At 38.4% G+C, this 21,834-nt stretch overlaps 1 protein-coding gene and 1 non-coding gene across 4 annotated transcripts; one reads left to right on the forward strand and one right to left on the reverse strand.

The window, feature by feature from the left end:
- Positions 1-670: 670 nt before the first annotated feature.
- LOC110908520 (E3 ubiquitin-protein ligase RNF6) lies at positions 671-7,012 on the reverse strand. Of its 3 annotated transcripts, none has more exons than XM_022153478.2 (10): positions 6,754-7,011; positions 4,606-5,381; positions 3,586-4,162; positions 2,374-2,472; positions 2,146-2,301; positions 2,007-2,051; positions 1,936-1,976; positions 1,737-1,836; positions 969-1,064; positions 671-890 (listed from the first exon to the last, which is right to left on the reverse strand). In XM_022153478.2, exons 2-10 carry the CDS (start codon positions 5,376-5,378, stop codon positions 828-830), a joined length of 1,950 nt encoding a protein of 649 aa, XP_022009170.1. In that variant the 5' UTR covers positions 5,379-5,381; positions 6,754-7,011; the 3' UTR covers positions 671-827. The 3 variants fall into 3 exon arrangements, with proteins under 3 accessions (XP_022009170.1, XP_035838617.1, XP_022009168.1); XM_035982724.1 differs by adding an exon at positions 6,212-6,369 and having other exon boundaries at positions 1,936-2,051; XM_022153476.2 differs by having other exon boundaries at positions 1,936-2,051; positions 6,754-7,012.
- Positions 7,013-16,862: 9,850 nt separating this feature from the next.
- On the forward strand, positions 16,863-16,969 carry LOC118486875. The gene has a single exon (XR_004880042.1). It is a non-coding gene; the product is annotated as a small nucleolar RNA R71 (small nucleolar RNA).
- Positions 16,970-21,834: the final 4,865 nt, after the last annotated feature.

The following is a 21,834-nucleotide window of genomic DNA, read 5'->3' on the forward strand; positions in this document are numbered from 1 at the left end:
CAGAAATATATGGTGAAATCCAGAATACTTGAATACTCCGGGACTTTGGGTAATTCGGAACTTATGTGCGACTGTGATAGTCGCGTACGCACCGCACGATAACAAACATTGTACGTTAACCACCTGCCAGATTAACAATCTTGTGAGTAGCTTCATCAATGAGCCCATCCTTCACCTCCAGATCTCCATGAACCGCCTGCTGAGAAACAGAAACATCCTTCTGATCCAAATAACCTGTGCCGCCACCAATAAACTGCCGATGATGACCATGATTATGCCGCTGGTGATGCTGCTGCTCCTGATGATGACGACACTGAAGCGCCACATGACGAGGATGATAATGATGACCGTGATGACTCTGAATCGGCACCGGAACAGCCACTGGCACATGCGTCAGGATCGGAGCATGAAACGGAGAATTAGGAGACGGATATACATGAATTATCCCCGGTGACGTTGACGGATGCGATATCATGAGCCGCGGCTGAGTTGGGACGGAAGTAGATGACGTCACGGCGGCAGAAACGATGGAGGAGGTAGATGACGTCCGGTGGTTTGGCGTTCAATTGGCTGAATGAAACATTAAGTCTGAGAGACTGATTGTTGTTATCAGTTGAAATTGAAGTAGAAATAGGTGAGTGTAGGGTTTGAGATTCATACTCTAAATATATAAATATGAAATTTAAAAAATGTCATACTGCCTTGGATCAAAAGGTATACAAATGATTTATAGAGTATAACCCAAAATTGGTTACAATCAAAAGCAACTTGTATTATACTACTCCAAGAAGACATACTCTTAGCCCATTAAAATAAAAACTAGCGAATCAAGTGACCGATGATTTGCATACCGGGCATGATGTTTTCCTTCTAAGCCATTCATCTATGCACTGCGAAAAAAAAAAAATTAGGTTTATCAAGATGCTTGGAAAACAATATGAAAAATAAAAAATTAAAGAGTGCCCTACATCTTTGTGAAATTTATGAAGGCAAGGAAGATGTCGTATCGTTTCACCGACATTAGGAGCTTCAAGACAAATCGCACACTCTTGGAGATTTTCCGCCTGCATGGTTAACTACGTTTTAAGTACGAATAGCAAAAGAACAACAAAAAACGAACCACTGAGTCTTGGCTCAGTGGCCACCGACACCCGCTTTAAACCGGCCCGGCCCTTGAGTTCGCGGGTTCGAAACCTGGTAACCCCAGGCTCTTCGTTCCCCTCAGGTTGGCAGGGTTGTCGCCGCCAGGCAACGTTGTCGGGTCGCTAGCTTGGGAAGTGGGATCACTTCCGCGGTCAGGGGTACCGTGCATCTACCCTTTTTTTAAGAACAACAAAAAACGGCTGCACCTGCGCTAGAGGTGTAATTTTCAAATATGACACCAACTTAACAAGAGCCGAGAACACATTTAGATAAACGGGTTGTGTTCGGGTCTACTAGGCGGGTTTCCGGTTTTCCTCTTTATTTTTATAGATTCTTTAGAAAAACGTGGTTTATGTTCACAACTTAAACTTGTTGAATATCTTACGTAAAAACTAAAAGAAATATAAGAGAAAAGATTTTACAGTTTAAAGTAATTATCTTATAAAACTTTTTATTACTGAGTGTATATTTTTTTTTATAAAAATAGGCAAAAAAACAAATTTCTGGGTTATGTTAGACTTGATTTTGGGTTTGTAAACACGACCCACTTAGCGCCCCTAAGTCCTGCACATAGCATTAACGACTATATTTACCTGAACTGTTGACTGTGGCAAATTATTTATTTGAGCATTAGTTGCACCTCCATGTTGGTGATTGTTATCATCAAGAGCGAGCAACATTTCATAATCATTCCTGAAGGGTGAAAAAGCAATTACACAGATAAAGGCTATAGCAATGACGTTTAAACGAAAAACACATTTTGTACAAAAGATATGTAATTTAATATCTTACTCGTTGAATTCTCGTCCTACTTGAAACAAGTTATTAGGGAACTCCATATCGTTAAACAAGTTATTAGGCAACTCCATATCGTTAAACGCCTCTAGCGCTTCAAGTATATGCATTCTCTGCACACAAAATGAAAGTAAAGGATGCAAAACATGATTTTACATAGAAAATAATAAAAGTAAAAAACATTTAACAAAAAGACAAGTTTATTACCATGTCAACATCCATGTTTGAAGGAAATATGGAACTCCTTGTTGATATCGTACGTGGGCGTCCTGGGAACCGCCCTCTCATTCTAGCCAATATTGTGGAACTAGAAGTTTGTGTCCTATTACTTAGAACGCTCCGGGAAGAACTTGACCGTGCGTGCTGTTGCAGGTTTAAAACTTTAGAAGACGCAAATTTTAAAAAGGAAAACAAAACAATAAGAGGCTAACATACAGAAGTAGAACGGCCACGACCACGACCCCGACCCCGACCACGAGCATGTAGACTGCGTTCCTGCTGCATCGCCATTGCCAATGCATGGTGTGAGTCCATCTGCAGGTAAAATTAATAAAGTTACCTTCAAAGTATATGTGGCAAATTGCAAACACCGCCCAAAGTGTAAACTCAAAGCACGGTTTGAATTAGTAAAACTTGGTTTTATTTTTGTAATTTTAAATATGTGAGATCATAAAAGGCAAAAAAGGAAAATGAGAATCACAACTCTTAACACTTAGAAAATTAGAAAAAAATAACGATGAATTAAACTTTATCATAAATATAGTAAAGCTTAAATAATGAAAAACGTGCGAGGTTGATGAAAACGAAATAAAGATGTATTAAATGTAATATTAAAAAGGAAATTGGGTAAATATTAAACGGGTCAAGATCCTCGTGTAAGTTAAATGAGTATACGGTTTAGGCGAAAACAACTAAATTAAGGTTGCCTAAAATTGGTCATGTGTCCCCTAAGATTTTTGTTTATTGGGTTTAGGTATAAGGTATAATAAATAAATAATAATATAGAGATAGAGAAGAGATAGGGATTGGGATAGAGATAGAAATAGTAAAGATTTAACATGTATATTCCTATATTGTAGAAATTAAAAATTAATAATTAAATTAGAATTAGTGTAAATGTGAGAAAGTGATTCTGGTAGTGACACGTGGCATTCTTAGGAATCATTTAGGGGTTGTTTGGCAACTTCTGAATGGTTAAGTGCTGAATCAGTAAGAAGTCTGAACCATTAAGTGTTGAATCAGTAAAAGGTCTGAATCATTAGTATAATGCTTAACCGTTCAGAGGCAAATGTCTGAGCAATTCAGATTAGAGGTCTTAACCATTCAGACTCAGTTTAAAACTTAACCATTCAGAGGCAAATGTCTGAACCATTCAGACATCTGCTCATGAAACAAACAGTCTGAACAAGTAAGAGGCTTATTAAGAGGTAAACAAACAGCCCCTTAGTATAATAACGATTATTAGGCATATACTTTTTTGACACACAAATTACTAATAAATAATTTGGACAAGCTTTCAGTTTGACCCAACAAGCATGTTTTAACCCATACCAACGAATTAACTGTTTTGACTTTTGACTTTTTATCTAACCAACCTGTTTCACTATTTCTAGATATATAACATAAAAGATAGAAAAAGTAAGAAACCTCGTCAACTCCAAATCCAGCTGGCGATTCATTGTATAACTGCTCCTGCAGTTCTCTAGCCAGCCTCTCATCCGCTTCCAACTGTAACGCCCTAACAGTCGAATCCTCATTACTACTGGACCCCTTGTTTCTACCTTCATGAGATAACTCCTCAATCACGATCGCTTGATCTGAACTGCCAGCCCCACGACGGTTCTTGTTTCTAATTGATCTTGAACTCGAAGGACCCGCATTTAGGCTAGATGACGCCACGTCAGCGTTATTAACATATACCGCATCCTCTTCCCTTATATTACTAGAACCAACACCCTCCTTCTGTCTTTTTGTAAATTGCGCACGCTCTAAATCATCGAAATGGTTGTTAAAACTACTAGAGGTACTTCCGTTTCTGAGGTCCGCGTGTACCTTGCCGTTCTTTAATTGGCCGTTAACAGAGCTAGATGCAGACTTACCTCTTGCTATGTTTTGATCGCTGTTTACTGATGTGGGGTCTACCTTTCTCGTATTACCGTGGGTGGTTATCCATCCTTTCGAGTCTTTATTAGCATTGGTTGCTTCTTTTAAAACTACAGGCCTCCTGCAAGTGAACCACAGTTGACTTAAATCCAAAATTCTAACAAAATATGTTTTAACAATTCTCGAAAAATACATACTGAGCCGGCCAGATTGGTTGGGTCGGCCGAACCAGCCGGTTTTCATGGATTTGCTGGTTTTTGACAAACAATATTAAAAAAAATTGTGTTATATTTTAAAAAATGATACAAATTGTTCATGAATATAACATATATACACAACTTTATATTTCTAAAAAAATAAATAATAGATGTTAACCGGCCGGTTCGGTTTACGTGGCCGGTTCCAAGTTCCAAACCATAAACCAGTAAAACCAATCGTACAAATTTTCAAATTGGTCAAATCGGCTGACCGTCTCTGTCGGTTTGGATGATTCTGTCGGTTTCTACCGTTTATGAACACCCCAACAAAAAACTAAGAGAAATAGAACCAACTGCTAAAACCTACCTTTGAGATAAATGTGTGTTTCTTGGGTCGGAATTTTCGAGAGAAATTGGATGATGAGATACACCTTTTCCCTTTAACCTATGTGCATCTTTAGCTTCGGAAATTATATCCTTAATATCAACCTTACTTGACGGACCATCAGACACGGTATGTGCCCCCGTGCTGATGTCATCCTTCTCTGCAACCGGTTTAGTTTTCGCTATGTTAAGAGGCGATATGCATCCATTTTTCACAAACCTTATATGCCTATTAACTCTCGATGGCGTGATAACCGATGAAGACGAACCATTTTCAGCTTTTTGTTGAGCGCCAAACGCAACTCGTTTTCCATTGTCAGATTTAGGACCCAACTTGATCGCGTTATTTAACCCATAAACATGATTCCGCCCGTTTTGTTCAGTCAAATCAACAAAACTACTAGAATTACTAGAAGTTTTCCCTTTATCATGGTGTGGGTGTTCTACTGTAGGCACAACATTCTTGGAAGACGGTGATTTCCCGAAACTGGTACCTGGGGAACTGTTGAAATTATCGGCTCGAACGAATAATCTTCGGCTCCCATTGAAGGCGACCGATTTGCCCTTTTCCCGTGGCTCGTTTCTCAGCTTTTGATTAAAGTGATCCCGATCGATCACACGGCAACTACTCGATCCATTACTATGATTTCCAGAGTTGTTGCCATCAGTATTAGATTTGTCATATGTTGTTATGAATCTCTCGGGGGTGTCGGGAACCTCCTCTATCTGATCAATGTCCATAAAATCCATATCCATATCCTACATAAGAATATACCATGGTTATCAGAGGCGGCTATATGAATTCACGTACCCTGTCCGAGCTCGAAAAAAATGTGCCCTTCCGTAATGTTTTATTATTATTTAAAAAAAATCAGATTAGTATTGGGGTCAATAAACCTAATGCCAAGTGGGCTAAATTCTAAATCATAAAAAAGATTTGTAAATGGACCTATATTGGAATCGGTATGTGTTTACAATTTAAAAATAAATAAATAAATAACATATATATATCGGATTTTTTTTTTAAATTTGCGTGCCCCTCGAAATCACGGGCCTTGTGCGGAGGTCCTCCCCGCACACCATCATAGCCGCTACTGATTGTTATCATAGTTTTAAAAAACGGCTGAGGCGTGCGCCTCAAGGCGTGCCTCGAGGCGAAACGCCCAAAAAACGATTCTGAGGCGCGCCTCAGGGGGTTTATGTTGTACGTGCGCCTTAGAGGGGCTGAGGCGCTAAAAAGGCTGCGCCTCAGGGGTTTTTGATACTTGTTTTTTGATGTTTTTGAATTTTTGTGTCAATTTCAGGCAATTTATGTCTTTTTTGTGTGTGTTTTTGATCATTTTGATGATGAATTTAGTTAGTATTATTATTTTTATAAGATATATAATTTATATTTATTTTTTAATTCCGTCTCGGGCTTACGCCGCGGTTCGCCTCGAGGATTACGCCTCGTGAGGCGAAGGAAAAACGCCTCAAAACTCGTTTCCGTTCTTTTAAACCTTGATTGTTATGACCAAATTAATAACTTGCTTGGTTTAAAGAGGCACATGAGGCGCTGAGGAAAAAGCTTCCGGGGCAAAAAGACGCACCTCATATGGTTATGAAAACGCGAATCCGCGCGCCACATTACGCAATGCCCAAGCCTCAAAAAAAGCGACGCGTGCGCTTCAAACGCGACACACACGAGCCTCAAACGTGTGGCGTGCACCTCAACTTTTGGGGCCAAAATGCCTCGAAGAGTCTCACGCTTTTTTAAACCAAGATAACAATAGCACTAAAGTATCATTTCAAAAATCCCAATTATATATCTTCCCTATAAACGACGTAATTCAGATCGAAAACAAAGAATTATAAACAATCCAAACACAACAATCATCAATCACAAACTCCAAACCCCAAATATTTTTTTCTAATTTAAAAATAAAATCAAAACAAAATTAGGGCAAAATTCAAAATTAAATATTCTAAAATCCTTCGAAACAAAAACTATGTCAATCACGTTAATATGACTCGACAGCATAACGATTAAAACATCGATCCAAATAACAAAACTCATGTTTTTCAAATCCATTTCTCGTACGAATAATCTATTAAAAAATGATGAAAGTAAAGGATTCAAAAAAGACCGTACCTCTGATCGATTTTGTTGAGTTTGAAAACAATCAAGCTGCAATTTCTGGTAGATTTAGAAATCTAGGGTTTGTTTTTCATCCTTGAGGAAGACGGTGAAACACAAAGTACAGTTTTTCGATATCATCGGACGCAAGAGGCAGTGTTCACTCGCGGTTAGGAGCGTGTAGGACACGGGGCTAATGAAAGGGCAGGGTTGTGATTACGCGCCTGAGAGTGCTTGGGTTGGGTATTGAAATTTATTGGTTAGGCTCCGGATGCATTGGTCATAGACTCGTAGCTTGTGGTTTTGTTGGATGCATATGGGCTTGTTTGATTTTATGGGCCGAACAACGGGCCTTAAAAAATAGAAACCCAAATACTATTATAGCTCTATGGGCCTTTAGTAGACGACAGTTAGAATTTCTTAATATCGAAATTTAAAATATCAAATACATCCTTTTATGATAACGAAAATATCACATATCTATTTTTACTATTTCACTACATTAATTCACGATATATTGCTTGATATTTTAAATTATTTCAATAAACATAGGATTAAATCCTTGTAGCACATGTGAAACCAGCGTTGATCCAGAATTGAAAATTAGTTAGCCTACAGCTTGTAAAGAATATGCCAAATGTTAGCTAAAACACAATAATTAGTAATGGACATAGTATTTGGCTTTAATGACAGAAATTAGGTTTGAATGTGAAAGTTGATGTGCTGATAGTTAGAAATGATTTTTATACACATTTAACTAGTTTATTTTGCAAATCATATAAAGTTACGTTACTTGTTAGGAAACTTTATTTGTAAGTATTGAAGAAAATCTCAATCAACTGGATCTCTGAAGAAGATAACAGTCCTGAAGATCACAACAAGAAAAAGAAGATCAGATAGGACAACTGAAATGTAAAGCATCTACTTCAAAGAATCACGAGTTGATCAAGAGTTGATTTGGATTATCAGAAAAGGTCATTTCTGATGGATCTGATGATATTTCTGATGAAATATCATCAGTTTCTGTTGATTCTGATCATCAGACTTTTCTGGTGATTTGTTCACCAGAATTTCTGATGAAGTGGTTTATCAGAAATTCTGATGAAAACCCCACTTGTCTAAAATCACAACTCTATCCTGCCACCAATGACCGAAGCATGACATTACTGGTTATCATGATTACAAATGCAACTTAAACGATGGATTCAATGAGAAGAAGATTATGGAAACACTTACTCGAAATCTCACTTATCAGATTCCATTGTGGAAGACAGAATTTTTTCTGAAGAATTCGCCATGATATATCTGATCCATGCATAATATCATGAAAATGAATAAACAATTGTTTATTCATGTACACAACCTTCTATAAATAGAAGGCTCGAGAGGCAGAAGATATTTGAGTTTGAAGCTTAGCATTCACATACAAACACCCAAACTCCACTGCCCTTCTCACCCACAGAATTCAAGATTCATTTGTATTAGATAATAATCTTACAATCACCTTGTTAAACTATTTTGTTTCAAAGTGTTATAAACTTGATAATTCTGTAGGTCGTGTTTCTTGAAAGTCTGTTTCTATTTCCGCACATCGTTTTCACATATACTGAAATCACTTGCCATATTACGTAAAAAGAAGTTGTTAAGGCCAAACTGGGTCCAATAATTGGTATCAGAGCAGACTGAATAAATTATTTTCAAACGATCAATCGCTCATCTTCTTTTTTCTAAATATGGCCAGCTTTCAATCCTGGAATAATGCTTTTAACATTGGTTCTATGTCTAAACCTCCGACTCTTGTCAGGGAGCAATACCCCCAATGGAAAATCAGGATGGTCAATTTCCTTAATGGTCATGACCGAGCTCTATTTCAATCCATTGAAAGGGGTCCACACATACCAATGACTGAAATACCAGCAATTCCAGTAACTGACCAACTACCTGCTATCCCTGCCTCCCGAGCTCCTAAAAGTGAAGCATTTTGGGGTAAAGAAGACAAGGAACTGGTAGCTAGGGATGAAAGGGCAAAATCACTCTTAATAATGGCCAACCCTAATGACATATTTTCACAAGTTGATGCATGTGCATCAGCCAAGGAAATATGGGATCAGTTGGAAAACCTTTGTGAAGGAGGAGAAAGGATGAAGAGAAACAAAAGAACAAATAATGTTTCCTCATATGAGAGGTTTAAAAGTTTACTAAGTGAAAAATTAAATGATACATATCAAAGGTTCACAAAACTTTTAAACGAGCTAAAGAAATTTGGTATAACTAAATCAAATGATGAAAGAAACATGAAATTTCTTGATGCTTTGCCTAGAGAGTGGAGAAGTCTGACCATGACTTTATCCTCAACCTTAGAACTAGGAAACATGAGTCTTCATGACTTATACAGCATCTTGATCCCCAGAGAGTAAGAAATATTTGAAGAATCCATTCAAGGAGGGGGATCTTTAGCTCTAATCTCAAATTCACAGAGATCAACACCAACCAATGATCCTCAATCATCAAACAGCCAGAATCATGAAAATTCTGATACATCATCAGATTTTTCAGCTTTTGCTGAGGCAATAGAACTGCTCACTAAAACATTTGAGCAGAGGTTGAGGGGAGGAGGTGATGCGTGTCAGTGTGTATATATTTTTAATGTATATTTAAGCCCTTTTTACACTTTTAGCCAAGTTTTAAATTTATAAAACACGATATTTACTAACACTAAACACACATATGGGCAAGTGCACCCATCGTGGACGTAGTATAGTGTTGGTAAGATACCGAGGTCGTCCAAGGACACAAGAGCTTTTAGTACCGGTTTATCCTCAACGTCTAATCAAATCAAAAAGTTAGAAAAGGTTTTTAAACTAAGAAAATAAAAACTAACTAAATGCTGAAAAATAAAATAAAATAAAAACAGATAGACAAGATGAATCACTTGGATCCGATCGTGTATTAGTATAACCTTTGATTATTTTCGCACTTTTGCACTTGTTTAAGAGATTATCTTAGTTATTGTAGTAGGCCTCTCTTTTGAAGGCGACGTTACCCTCAACCCAGTAGTTTGAGTCAGCAAGGATACAATCCTAAAGGGTTGGATTATTGGAAGATAATTAATAAAGTTATTAATGCGAATTGTGGTAGGCCCCGCTTTTGGCGGTGACGTTACCCTCGACTAAGTAGTCTGAGTCAGCAGGGATACAGTCCTAAATAGCCGGGTTATAGTATTAATAATAGTTAACTTATGAGGGGGTCAAAGAGTTTGGATCCCCGCCATCCAATACCTATGGGCATTGAAGGAGATCCTACTAAATTTGACCCAGGTCCCTTGCAGGACCTCTAAACGCTGAACAAGGGCAAGACCCTTACCAAACCGTTCCCTTAACCCCCGACCAGGTAGCCAACATACCTCCATATAGACCGTGGAGATATGAATGGTGAAAATCTTTTATTTTATATAGACAGTAAAATAATGCCAAGACACCACGGACAAACGATAAGGAAAGATCACCTTCAACATAAGCAACTAGTTATTAAAGTCATTAATACAAAACCAAATAAAAAGTGCAAAAGATTAAAAATAAAAAGTATTATACTAAACACTTGTCTTCACCAAGTGATGTAAGAGACTTAGGCAAACATCGCCTTGATTGTCAAGAACTCTTACGATCAATCTTGGATCCCGAGACGACTCACACACTCTACGATGGACAATGGATGATGGTGGTGGATGATGGTGTTATGGTGTTATGGTGGTGGTGGGTGGTGGATGAAGTGTGAGAGAGGTGGTGTGCCAAGGGATGAGTTGAAATGAAACCAAGCACTCCTATTTATAGGCTGAACAGAAGGCTGGGCACGGCCCCGTGTCTGCTGGACACGCCCCCGTGCCCGTCTGACACTCTCTCTCTTCATTAATTGTAATTCACAATTACAATTAATGCGCCTGTTGTACTTTCGCCACGCCCCTGTGCTCACTGGACACGGCCCCGTGGTGGGCAGTAGAAGCTTCTATAGGTTTGTCTTTTCTGCTTCTTGGGCACGGCCCCGTGCTGGCTGTGTCACACCCCAACCGATGGCGGAAACATCGGGATGAGACGAACAAATTGCTCAAAACAACATAACACTAATTGTGACAATATAATTTAAATTCAATTTCATAAATTCTAAAATGTCATACACTGTTCAAATGAACAAAACAAGATTTCAACATAGTTTATTTCTAGGTGTGTTTCTAATTCACCCTAACTTGATTCTTGAATTCTTCATCTATCAACCTGCAACATGTATTAAAATAATATCAACAAAAAAATGTTGGCGAGTATACAAGTTTGATACATAGCATAGTAGAATAAAATAGTTTAAGTACTCATATCCAACATGAACAACGTAATACAAGTTACTAATATGCTGAAACAGTGTCACTATATGTCAAACCTAAGTTTCAAATGCAAACACCCCAAGACTCACTCAAGGGCAATGCGTAAATAAGTATAAGAAGTTTCACAAGTCTCACAAGTTTCCAACGCAAACATCCCAAGACTCACTCAAGGGCGGTGCGTAAATAAGTATAAGAAGTTTCACAAGTCTCACAAGTTTAACAAGTCTAACAAGTTTAACAAGTCTAACAAGATTAAATAAGTTTAACAAGGTTAATGAGCATATAGACACGAAGAGTTTACCTAGCATACGAGATTAACAAGCATCAAATTGAGTCATGTTTAAAATGGATAGAGTGTGTATATAACAAGTTTCAAGTGTTGTGTAATTTGAATATGGAATACATGTTGCACCCAAAGTGTTTAAAACGAAAATGGGATCGAGTATACTCACATTGATTGCGTTGCGATTTCTTGTAGGAACCAAAAGAACGAACGAGAGCGATATCCTAGATGTTATCACGTAACGTTCTTGTTAATATTTAGGTTAAATATAAAATTCCTAAAGTTTACACAAATTAATTAGATCTTTAATTAATTAGCATTGATAACTTATCCTTATAAAAGAATTATAAATTGTTATTTATTATCATTAAACATAAGGCTCTTTAATATATAGGAAAATAAAACAAATAACAACCAAAAGAAACGAGCTAATTGGACCACCATATGTTTTGTTTAGAAACTCCATTTGCATTAAAGTCAAGCTGACATTACTTGTTTTCATAAATTATAAGAATGCAGCGTGAATGTAGGAGCTGGTTCGAACCCGAAACCTCTTTGGTTGGGTGCGCCGCATCAGCATCTTCACCAAGAAGACATATGTGTTTTGTTTTGAGTTTTTAATTCATAAAACTAGTTTTAAGGGTCTCATCTTCTCAACAAAAGGATTACATATATAATCTGTTACGTATATATACATACATTCAAATGTTTGGAGGTTGTACCAAGCAACAATTGGTTAAATATCAACAGTATGTTAAACGAGAATAGATCAAAAGTTAAATATGGATTGTTATGTAATATCTTTTATGTATAATCAGAATTAAACAAGATAAAAGGAGGAAGATATACCAATCAATGGTGGCTCGGGTCCGACGTAACCCCGGCGTGGTTCCGGTTCCGGTGAGCTCGGTTCGCGTCATCGAATGAAAGTAATTCCTGTTGCGACGTCCGTAGGTCCTCGGTTGGCTTCCGGCATGAACCAGTGCGAAACAAAAGGAGAAGGTAACTCCCGTCGTGATGTAGTCTCCGAGCTCCGGTGAGTCCCGAACTTCTGCGGTGATGCTTGAAGCATGAAGGTGGTTCGGAGGGTGTTACGGTGTGGTGCCGGTGTCGAGTTATGTGTGGTGGTATTTATAGTGTTCGAAGGTCTCGCCATATATGGGAACGGTTCTTGATTGAGATGGAAATGGAAACGCGTATACGGCAAATGGTTAGCGATTATAGGCAATAGGAAACACCGTTAACTTGTTTTGGAATGTTAAGAATTACCGAGTTTAGGAATGGTTCGGTTCGTAAAAGACGACCAGGTTCATGATTTCGTTTAAGATGGAAACGCGAAAAATCATCTCGCAATCCCTATCAATTATCGAGACAAGAAGAAGGAAAGAATCGGCTGTGTTTGGCGGCAATTTTAATGCTCAAAAGATTTAATTGATCATTCACATTCTTACTCTTTCTTTGATAAAAAAAAAAAACAATCCAAGTTTCAACTAAACTCCCAAACGGTCCCTCCACTATTCAACTAGCTAGAATCTTATTTAACCCACAAAACTAACTTAGTTAGTATGAAATTGATAAATTTTTAATTGAACTATTAAGTAAATTAATTAAACAAAAAAATAAGTGAATAACTAAAAAAAATTCCTTCAATGATTATTTATTGCGCGCAAAATTCTGAGGTTTCAAAGGTTAGGATTCGGATTTTCAAAACGGGCCGGATTTTGGAAACCCATTTTGACGGATGTTACAGGCTGAGCACGGGGCGTGTTCAGTCTTCTGTTTTCCCCTTCTTTACTTGGGAGGATGCCGTTGAGGGTTCGGGCAATCCACTTTTGTTCCTTTTCTTGTATTTATGTTAGAATTAGCTGTCTTTTTGCTTCTTTTGTGAATTTGAGCTCATTTCATCCTGAAAATACAAAAGGAAGACAAAAACACTCTTTTCCCAACATTAGTACTTAAAAAGGGTTAGTTTTATGCCTCATTTGATGTAATTTATATGTTGCATTTTACACACATCAAATACCCCCACACTTAAACTTTTGTTTGTCCTCAAGCAAAACTCTTTAAATATGTGGCTTACACTCCCAAATGGAATGGGTAGAAGAGAAGGTTTTTGGCTTGTCATAGAGTGTCGGGAATCCAAGATCTTTTTAGGCTTTATTTTTATTTATTTACAATCCTATTCGTTATGATTTATTTAGAACGTTTCTTAAGAGAAATTACTTATTTAGGCTTAGCATGCCTTTTTAAAATTTCATTTATATACAAGTTCACATACCTCACGGGAGAAATCACTCAACACTCGGCCGAAGGTGTAATTTTTTTTAGTGAATCACTCGAGAGCGGCATGGAACTTATTCCTACCATAAGCTTGCCAAGCAATCAATCCTCCTCCTTTTTAACTATATACCTTTGTAAATATCAAGAGGACTTTTTGGGTGAAGGGTTAGGCTTGGGCTAAAGGTGGGTGGTTGGGTTAGTGCTTAGTAAAAGGGCGAAAAGCGTAAAAAGCGTCGGTTTTCGTAAAACACTTTGTTTTTAGTGACTTTTTATTTTGAAGTATTTTTCCAAACAAGCTTTTGTTTTCATAGCTTTGTTTGTTTTTAACTTCATCATTCATTTATTTATTTATTTTTATTTTTTTTAATTTTTTTTATCACACAAAAAACTGAGCTTATGAAAAACCGAGCTTGTTACTAAAATAAAGGGTGAAAATAAAAAGGGTTTTTGGTGGGTAAAAAGGGTTTTTAGGGTAAAGAAATGAAAGGTTTAGGCTCAAAGGGGTTAACTATGGGGATTTTGGGTAGGTGGTAAAAAAATTGAAAAATAATGGTGTAGAAAGAAAAATGGTTAGTCCTAATGCCTCCATCATTTACTTACTTGGGTTTAATTTGGTAAGGACCGGGAATGAATCGTCGTGGCAAGTTCTAGAGTTGTAAGAACCAAGCGGCTATTCACACAAGAAACGAAAAATGAGCATTTAGTCTAAAGATGTGAAATTTGTATGCTCAATAAAGGCTCAAAACTCACTTTTGTGGGAATGGGTTTTTAATGTGATCAAGTATATATAATCAAATTTTAACTAAGCTTGTTATGCCGTTTCATAATTTTCTTATGTTGGTTCTTGTTATCACGACGCTCTCGGTTGTAAAATTTGTAAAAATATAACCTTATTAATCTTAGGATTCCTAACTTAAACTTTAGACAAGTAAAAAAAAATTGAAAATTTTTTGAAAAAAATTTGGGGTGTTTAGCGGTTCCAATAGAGTTTTGTGTAAGGCTTGTTGTTAGGACTTGCAAAATTTCGAGGTGTTAGCTTTCCCCCCACACTTAAATTACACATTGTCCTCAATGTGTCCCAAAAATAAATTTTTAGGTTGATTGGATGTGTAATGTGGTGTTAAAAAGCAAAGATTTATGTTACTGGCAGTCTGGACACGGCCCCGTGGGGACCGGACACGGCCCCGTGTTCAGGTGCCAGTAACAAAAATTAAAGAAATGAGACAGAAGCCTGGACACGGGGGCATGTCTGGTGAACACGGCCCGTGTCCAGTTACCTGAACTGGGCATTTTTCTGCAGGGGGTTCAGCACGGGGCCGTGTTGGTTGAGCACGGCCCGTGTTGAGCATTCTGTAATGGAGAAATTTGTGTCGGGTTGCCTCGTTCTTGTGCATGGGGCCATTTTTCTCGTTCCCTTTGTCATCCTTTACCACCATGAGTGTGTTTTATTCCTGAAAATTAAAACTAAAAGATTAAACTAAACTAAGGATAGTTCCGCGGAATGCCTCCGTGGTGCGCCACGTTTATAAGGGTCCTTGGCTAGACCCAATGTGAGGTTATATATTTTCTGAGTGGGATGCTTGGCGTCCCATGTTACACCGTCGGAGAGCAGCATCCAAACTTGAATCAATAACCTTCATGTAGTTGACCGGGTCGTCGTCTTCTATTCTCTTCCCAACTCCGAATTTTACTTCATCATCCCCGTACCTCAAGGTGAGTGTTCCGTCATTCATATCTACCACCGCTTGTGCGGTGGCAAGAAATGGTCTCCCTAGTATGAGGGGGACCTCAGTGTCTTCCTCCATATCGAGTATGACAAAGTCCGCTGGATAGACGAATTTGCTTACCTTCACCAAGACATTTTCGATGACACCTTGCGGGAATTTGACGGATCGGTCAGCAAGTTGTATGCTCATTTTTGTAGGACTCGTTGTTCCTAGGCCGAGTCGTTTAAACATTGATGAGGGCATGAGGTTAATGCTAGCCCCAAGGTCGGCTAGTGCATTACGAACGGGGGACTCCCCGATTGAGCAGGGAATCGTGAAGCTTCCGGGATCGATTTTCTTTTGGGGAAGTTTATTGAGTACGAGGGCAGAGCATTCTTCGCCTAAGTTAACTAATTGCAAAGTTTCAATTTTCTTTTTATGAGTGAGGAAGTCCCTCATAAACTTAGAGTATTTGGGCATTTGGGTTAGGACATCAATAAAAGGAATATTGACATGCAATTGTTTTAATAGACTTTCGAACTTTGCGAATTGCTCATTGGTCTTTTGACGAATTAACCTACCGGGGTACGGGACTCGAGGAGCCTTGGTAGGCTCTGGTGACGGAGGGGAGTTCTTCTCTTGTAGAGGCGGGGGTACCGTTTCTTCTGTTGGCGGTGGCGCTTCTGCAGGCCCCATGGTGCGGTTTCGTAGCGTGATGAGATGAACTTGTGCTTTTGGGTTTGTTTTGGTATTGCTAGGTAATGCACCTTGTGGTCTCTCGGAAAAATTTTGAGCTATTTGATTTAATTGTTTTTCTATGTTTTGAATACTAGCTTGTTGATTTCTAAAATTTGATTCTAATTGTAGAAATCTTTCCGAGTTTTTCTTTTCAGTGTCGGAGATGAGGCGAGATACAGTATCTTCAAGCCTTTCTCGTCCACTTTGTTGTTGAGTGAAATTTTATGACTCATTTCTTGGTTGTTGAAAGTTTGTTCGTTGGGTTTGTTGGTTACTACTATTGCCGGGTTCTCTCCAACCAAGGTTTGGGTGGTTTCGCCATCCTTGGTTGTAAGTGCCCGTTGGAGGACCCGACGGCCTAGGTCTATTATCAATGTAGCTTACCGATTCTTGTTGATCGTCCGTTTCTTTCATACAACTCCAATTTTCATGTGGCCCACCACACCCTTCACAAGCCATAACCGAGACTGTTTTTGTCATTTCTAATTTTTTTATTTTTGAAGAAAGGGCCTCGATTTGGGCTTGTAAAGAAGTGCTTTCATCAACCTTATGGGCGCCCGGGGCAATAGATTTATTGCCTCGGGGAGTGTGCCATTGAAAATTGGTTTGAGCAATTTCCTCAATTTGGTTATATATTTCATGTGGGCGGCGATTACCTAAAAGTCCCCCGGAGCTAGAATCAAGTGTCTGCCTTGTGTGTGGCAACAGTCCATTATAGAAAGTGGATACTTGTTGCCCTATCGCAAGGCCATGATGTGGACACTTGCGTAATAGCTCCTTGAACCGTTCCCAAGTTTCATATAAGGATTCCCCGTCCTCTTGTGAATATGTATTAATTTCAGTCATTAATTTAGCCGTTTTAGCGGGAGGGAAATACTTATATAGAAATTTTTGGGCTAGTTCATCCCAGGTGTTTACCGATCCAACTGGGAGGGCGTTGAGCCAAGCTTTTGCTCGGTCTTTTAGTGAGAAAGGAAACATTCGGAGGCAGATGGCGTCGTTTGATGCTCCATTGATCCGAAAGGTATCACATATTTCTAAGAAATTAGTAATATGTAGATGGGGATCCTCGTCCGCAAGCCCATGGAAGGTTGCGGAGTTTTGAAGCATTTGTATCAAATGCGGCTGAAGTTCGAAGTTATTAGCTTCAACATTCGGTGCATTGATAGCGGCGCCTAGGTTACCTACAGTGGGTCGTAGATAATCCATGAGGGTACGTTGGTCCGCCATTGGAGGTGGATCACCCGAAACTTTCTCTTGGTTTTTAGCTTTTAATCTTTTTCTGAGAAAGCGTTCGGGTTCTTCTAGAGGTTCTTTTATGTCCTTATTAGAACTGGAGCTCATACACTAGGATTGGCGTCTGGTTCCAACTCCTGCAATAAAAACAGAAAAGAATGCTGGTCAGAAGGTTCACCATGGCCCCGTGCTCAGCGAACACGGCCCGTGGTCGGAGTTACAGTGATTGTTTTCCAGATCCCAGTTACTGGAAAGTTGGACACGACCCCGTGTTGCACCGACACGGCCCCGTGGTCAGCCTTCTGTAACTTGGAAAACTAAAAACTGCCAGTAACGATGCTAGGCACGGCCCGTGTCCGACCAGGCACGGCCCGTGCTGAGCTCTGCAGAAGCTGAAAAACTAAGAAAATCCTAAAAAATTAAAAAGAAAAATAAAAAATATGATTAGGCCGTTGATTCCTAACTTTCTTAAAATCCTTGTGTCCCCGGCAGCGGCGCCAAAAACTTGATGCGTGTCAGTGTGTATATATTTTTAATGTATATTTCAGCCCTTTTTACACTTTTAGCCAAGTTTTAAATTTATAAAACACGATATTTACTAACACTAAACACACATATGGGCAAGTGCACCCATCGTGGACGTAGTATAGTGTTGGTAAGATACCGAGGTCGTCCAAGGACACAAGAGCTTTTAGTACCGGTTTATCCTCAACGTCTAATCAAATCAAAAAGTTAGAAAAGGTTTTTAAACAAAGAAAATAAAAACTAACTAAATGCTGAAAAATAAAATAAAATAAAAACAGATAGACAAGATGAATCACTTGGATCCGACTCGTGTATTAGTATAACCTTTGATTATTTTCGCACTTTTGCACTTGTTTAAGAGATTATCTTAGTTATTGTAGTAGGCCCCTCTTTTGAAGGCGACGTTACCCTCAACCCAGTAGTTTGAGTCAGCAAGGATACAATCCTAAAGGGTTGGATTATTGGAAGATAATTAATTAAGTTATTAATGCGAATTGTGGTAGGGCCCGCTTTTGGCGGTGACGTTACCCTCGACTAAGTAGTCTGAGTCAGCAGGGATACAGTCCTAAATAGCCGGGTTATAGTATTAATAGTAGTTAACTTATGAGGGGGTCAAAGAGTTTGGATCCCCGCCATCCAATACCTATGGGCATTGAAGGAGATCCTACTAAATTTGACCCAGGTCCCTTGCAGGACCTCTAAACGCTGAACAAGGGCAAGACCCTTACCAAACCGTTCCCTTAACCCCCGACCAGGTAGCCAACATACCTCCATATAGACCGTGGAGATATGAATGGTGAAAATCTTTTATTTTATATAGACAGTAAAATAATGCCAAGACACCACGGACAAACGATAAGGAAAGATCACCTTCAACATAAGCAACTAGTTATTAAAGTCATTAATACAAAACCAAATAAAAAGTGCAAAAGATTAAAAATAAAAAGTATTATACTAAACACTTGTCTTCACCAAGTGATGTAAGAGACTTAGGCAAACATGCCCTTGATTGTCAAGAACTCTTACGATCAATCTTGGATCCCGAGACGACTCACACACTCTACGATGGACAATGGATGATGGTGGTGGATGATGGTGTTATGGTGGTGGTGGGTGGTGGATGAAGTGTGAGAGAGGTGGTGTGCCAAGGGATGAGTTGAAATGAAACCAAGCACTCCTATTTATAGGCTGAACAGAAGGCTGGGCACGGCCCCGTGTCCGCTGGACACGCCCCCGTGCCCGTCTGACACTCTCTCTCTTCATTAATTGTAATTCGCAATTACAATTAATGCGCCTGCTGTACTTTCGCCACGCCCCGTGCTCACTGGACACGACCCCGTGGTGGGCAGTAGAAGCTTCTATAGGTTTGTCTTTTCTGCTTCTTGGGCACGACCCTGTGCTGGCTGAGCACGGGGCGTGTTCAGTCTTCTGTTTTCCCCTTCTTTGCTTGGGAGGATGCCGTTGAGGGTTCGGGTAATCCACTTTTGTTCCTTTTCTTGTATTTATGTTAGAATTAGCTGTCTTTTTGCTTCTTTTGTGAATTTGAGCTCATTTCATCCTGAAAATACAAAAGGAAGACAAAAACACTCTTTTCCCAACATTAGTACTTAAAAAGGGTTAGTTTTATGCCTCATTTGATGTAATTTATATGTTGCATTTTACATACATCAGGAGGTCAGAGATACCAGAGGAGTGATAAAGGGAGGATGGATGGTAGATCTAAAGAAGAAGTTAGATCTAAAGGGAACGCTGAGGTGGTGTGTTATAAGTGCAAGCAAAAAGGTCATTATGCATCTGAGTGCAAGACCAAGAAGCTAAAAGATGTTGCCTACTACGAGAAAAAGCTTGAAGAAGCTAAAAAGCAGCAGCAGCAAGTCAACTTAATTGCTGGGGCAGATACATGGCTATCTGATGACTCTTCTGATGAAGAAGAAGAAGAAATGGCCAACTTCTGTCTCATGGCACTTTCTGAAGACATACCAGAAACTTCAGGACAACATGTAAGTTTAGATAATCTTGATCTTGAACACAAGCTAAATGAGCTCATGTCAGATTTTTTAAACTTTCAAGTTAAACATCAATCAGATGGTAAAAAATCTGATGAGTTGCAGAGGACTTTGAATAAAATTATTCTCGAAAATCAATTACTTATAGAACAAAGTTTAGATCAAAGAGCCAAAATCGAGTTCTATGAAAATGAAAGAAGAAATCTTTACAAGAAAATAAATGACAAAGAAATTAATGTAAGAGGTTTTCAAGAAGCAAAAGAATTCATAAATTTCATTGAGTCCACTCCAAGAAACAAAGGAGAGGGTTTGGGTTATGTAAGAACAATTAATAGCAAACCCACTGTCTTTGTAAAAGCAACTCAACAGATTTCTGATAAATTTACATCAGAATCTGATTCTGAAACTTGCAAATCAACATGTTCTGAATATTCCTTTGATAAGCCCAATTTTGAACCAAAAAGAAGTGAATGCAATCAAGAGTTAGTAAAAACTCCAGAAGCAGTTCACTCATCTTTTCAAAATTATCCCATCATTCCATCACAAGAAAGTATATCAAAAGTTTCTGATGATTCTTGTATATGCGTTGAAATACTAAAGCTTGTTCAACACCATCTCCAAAAGAAAAAGAAAAAATCTGTGAATGGCTCAGCATTTAACAGAAATTCTGATGAAAGGTCATTTAGAAGAAATAATAAGACTAAAATATCATCAGAAAAAGTACCCAAGCATGCCTGGGTACCTAAAACCCTCTAACCATTCCATTTCAGGACCATCATGTGCAGCAGATCTGGTACTGCGACTCAGGAAGCTCCAAGCACATGACTGGGGATAGGAGCTTACTCAACAACTTTGTCTCAAAGCTGGGTAAATTGGTGAACTTTGGAAATGGGGTGAAAGGAAGGATAATGGGATACGGATGCATCAGGTATGGATGTTTGACCATTGAAAGAGTAGCCTATGTTGAAGGCTTAAAGTATAATTTGCTGAGCTGTGGTCAATTTTGTGACAAAGGTTTTGAGGTAACATTTTTACCAAAAAAATGCTTGCTAATAGGTATAGATGATAATAAAATATATTTAAGTGAGAAAAGAATAAGAAAATCAATATACTACTTTGACTTCAAAGAAGAAAATGAACACCCTAAACTATGTTTATTTTCAAAAATCAACAAAGGAAGTAGTTGGTTGTGGCATAAAAGATTGGCTCACTTAAATTTCAAAAACCTAAGCAAATTAGCAAGTAAAGGTCTGGTAAAAGGATTACCCTTCATATCCTCAAATAAGGATAGAATTTGTGATGCTTGTGAGATGGAAAAATCAAAAAGAAGCTCTCACAAGTCAATTTATGAATCTTTAATAACATAAAATTTGGAACTTTTACACATGGATTTGTGTGGACCCATAGGTACAGAAAGTTTTTCTAGAAAGAAATATATACTAGTAATAATTGATGATTTTTCCAGATATACATGGGTTGAATTTTTGAGAAAGAAAAGTAAAACACCTGATCTGATCATTAATTTTATCAAGAAAATTGAAAACCTGTTAAAATTAACAGTCAGAAGGATCAGATCAGACAATGGGACAAAATTTAGAAATTCAAAAACTGAGAGCTTTCTTGAGAGTAAAGGAATCTCTCATGATTTTTTAGCTCCCAGAACCCCTCAACAAAATGGGGTTGTTGAAAGGAAAAATAGAACCTTAGTAGAAGCTGCCAGAACAATGCTTGCCTATGCCAAAATGCCCACTCATTTTTGGGCAGAAGCTATAGCAAATGCATGTTTTACTCAAAACAGAACCCTCATAACCAAAAGGCTGAACAAAACACCTTACAACATCATAAATGGAAGGATTCCAAGTGTAAAATTTTTGCATACATTTGGTTGTAGATGTTTTGTTTTTAATGATTTTGAAAGCCTTGAAAATTTTGACAAAAAAGCAGAAAAAG

Source organism: Helianthus annuus, chromosome 14 (genome assembly GCF_002127325.2).
Source record: "Helianthus annuus cultivar XRQ/B chromosome 14, HanXRQr2.0-SUNRISE, whole genome shotgun sequence".
Lineage (NCBI taxonomy): Eukaryota > Viridiplantae > Streptophyta > Magnoliopsida > Asterales > Asteraceae > Helianthus > Helianthus annuus.

What these genes read in the sequence shown, in the direction of transcription:
- LOC110908520 (XM_022153476.2), bottom strand. Translation starts at nt 5,378, where the DNA reads ATGGATATGGATTTTATGGACATTGATCAGATAGAGGAGGTTCCCGAC. An exon ending in CTGGATTTGGAGTTGACGAG is followed by an intron (nt 2,473 to 3,585) that starts GTTTCTTACTTT and finishes TTTTACCTGCAG; the next exon opens with ATGGACTCACACCATGCATT. An exon ending in GTCGTGGCCGTTCTACTTCT is followed by an intron (nt 2,302 to 2,373) that starts GTATGTTAGCCT and finishes AACCTGCAACAG; the next exon opens with CACGCACGGTCAAGTTCTTC.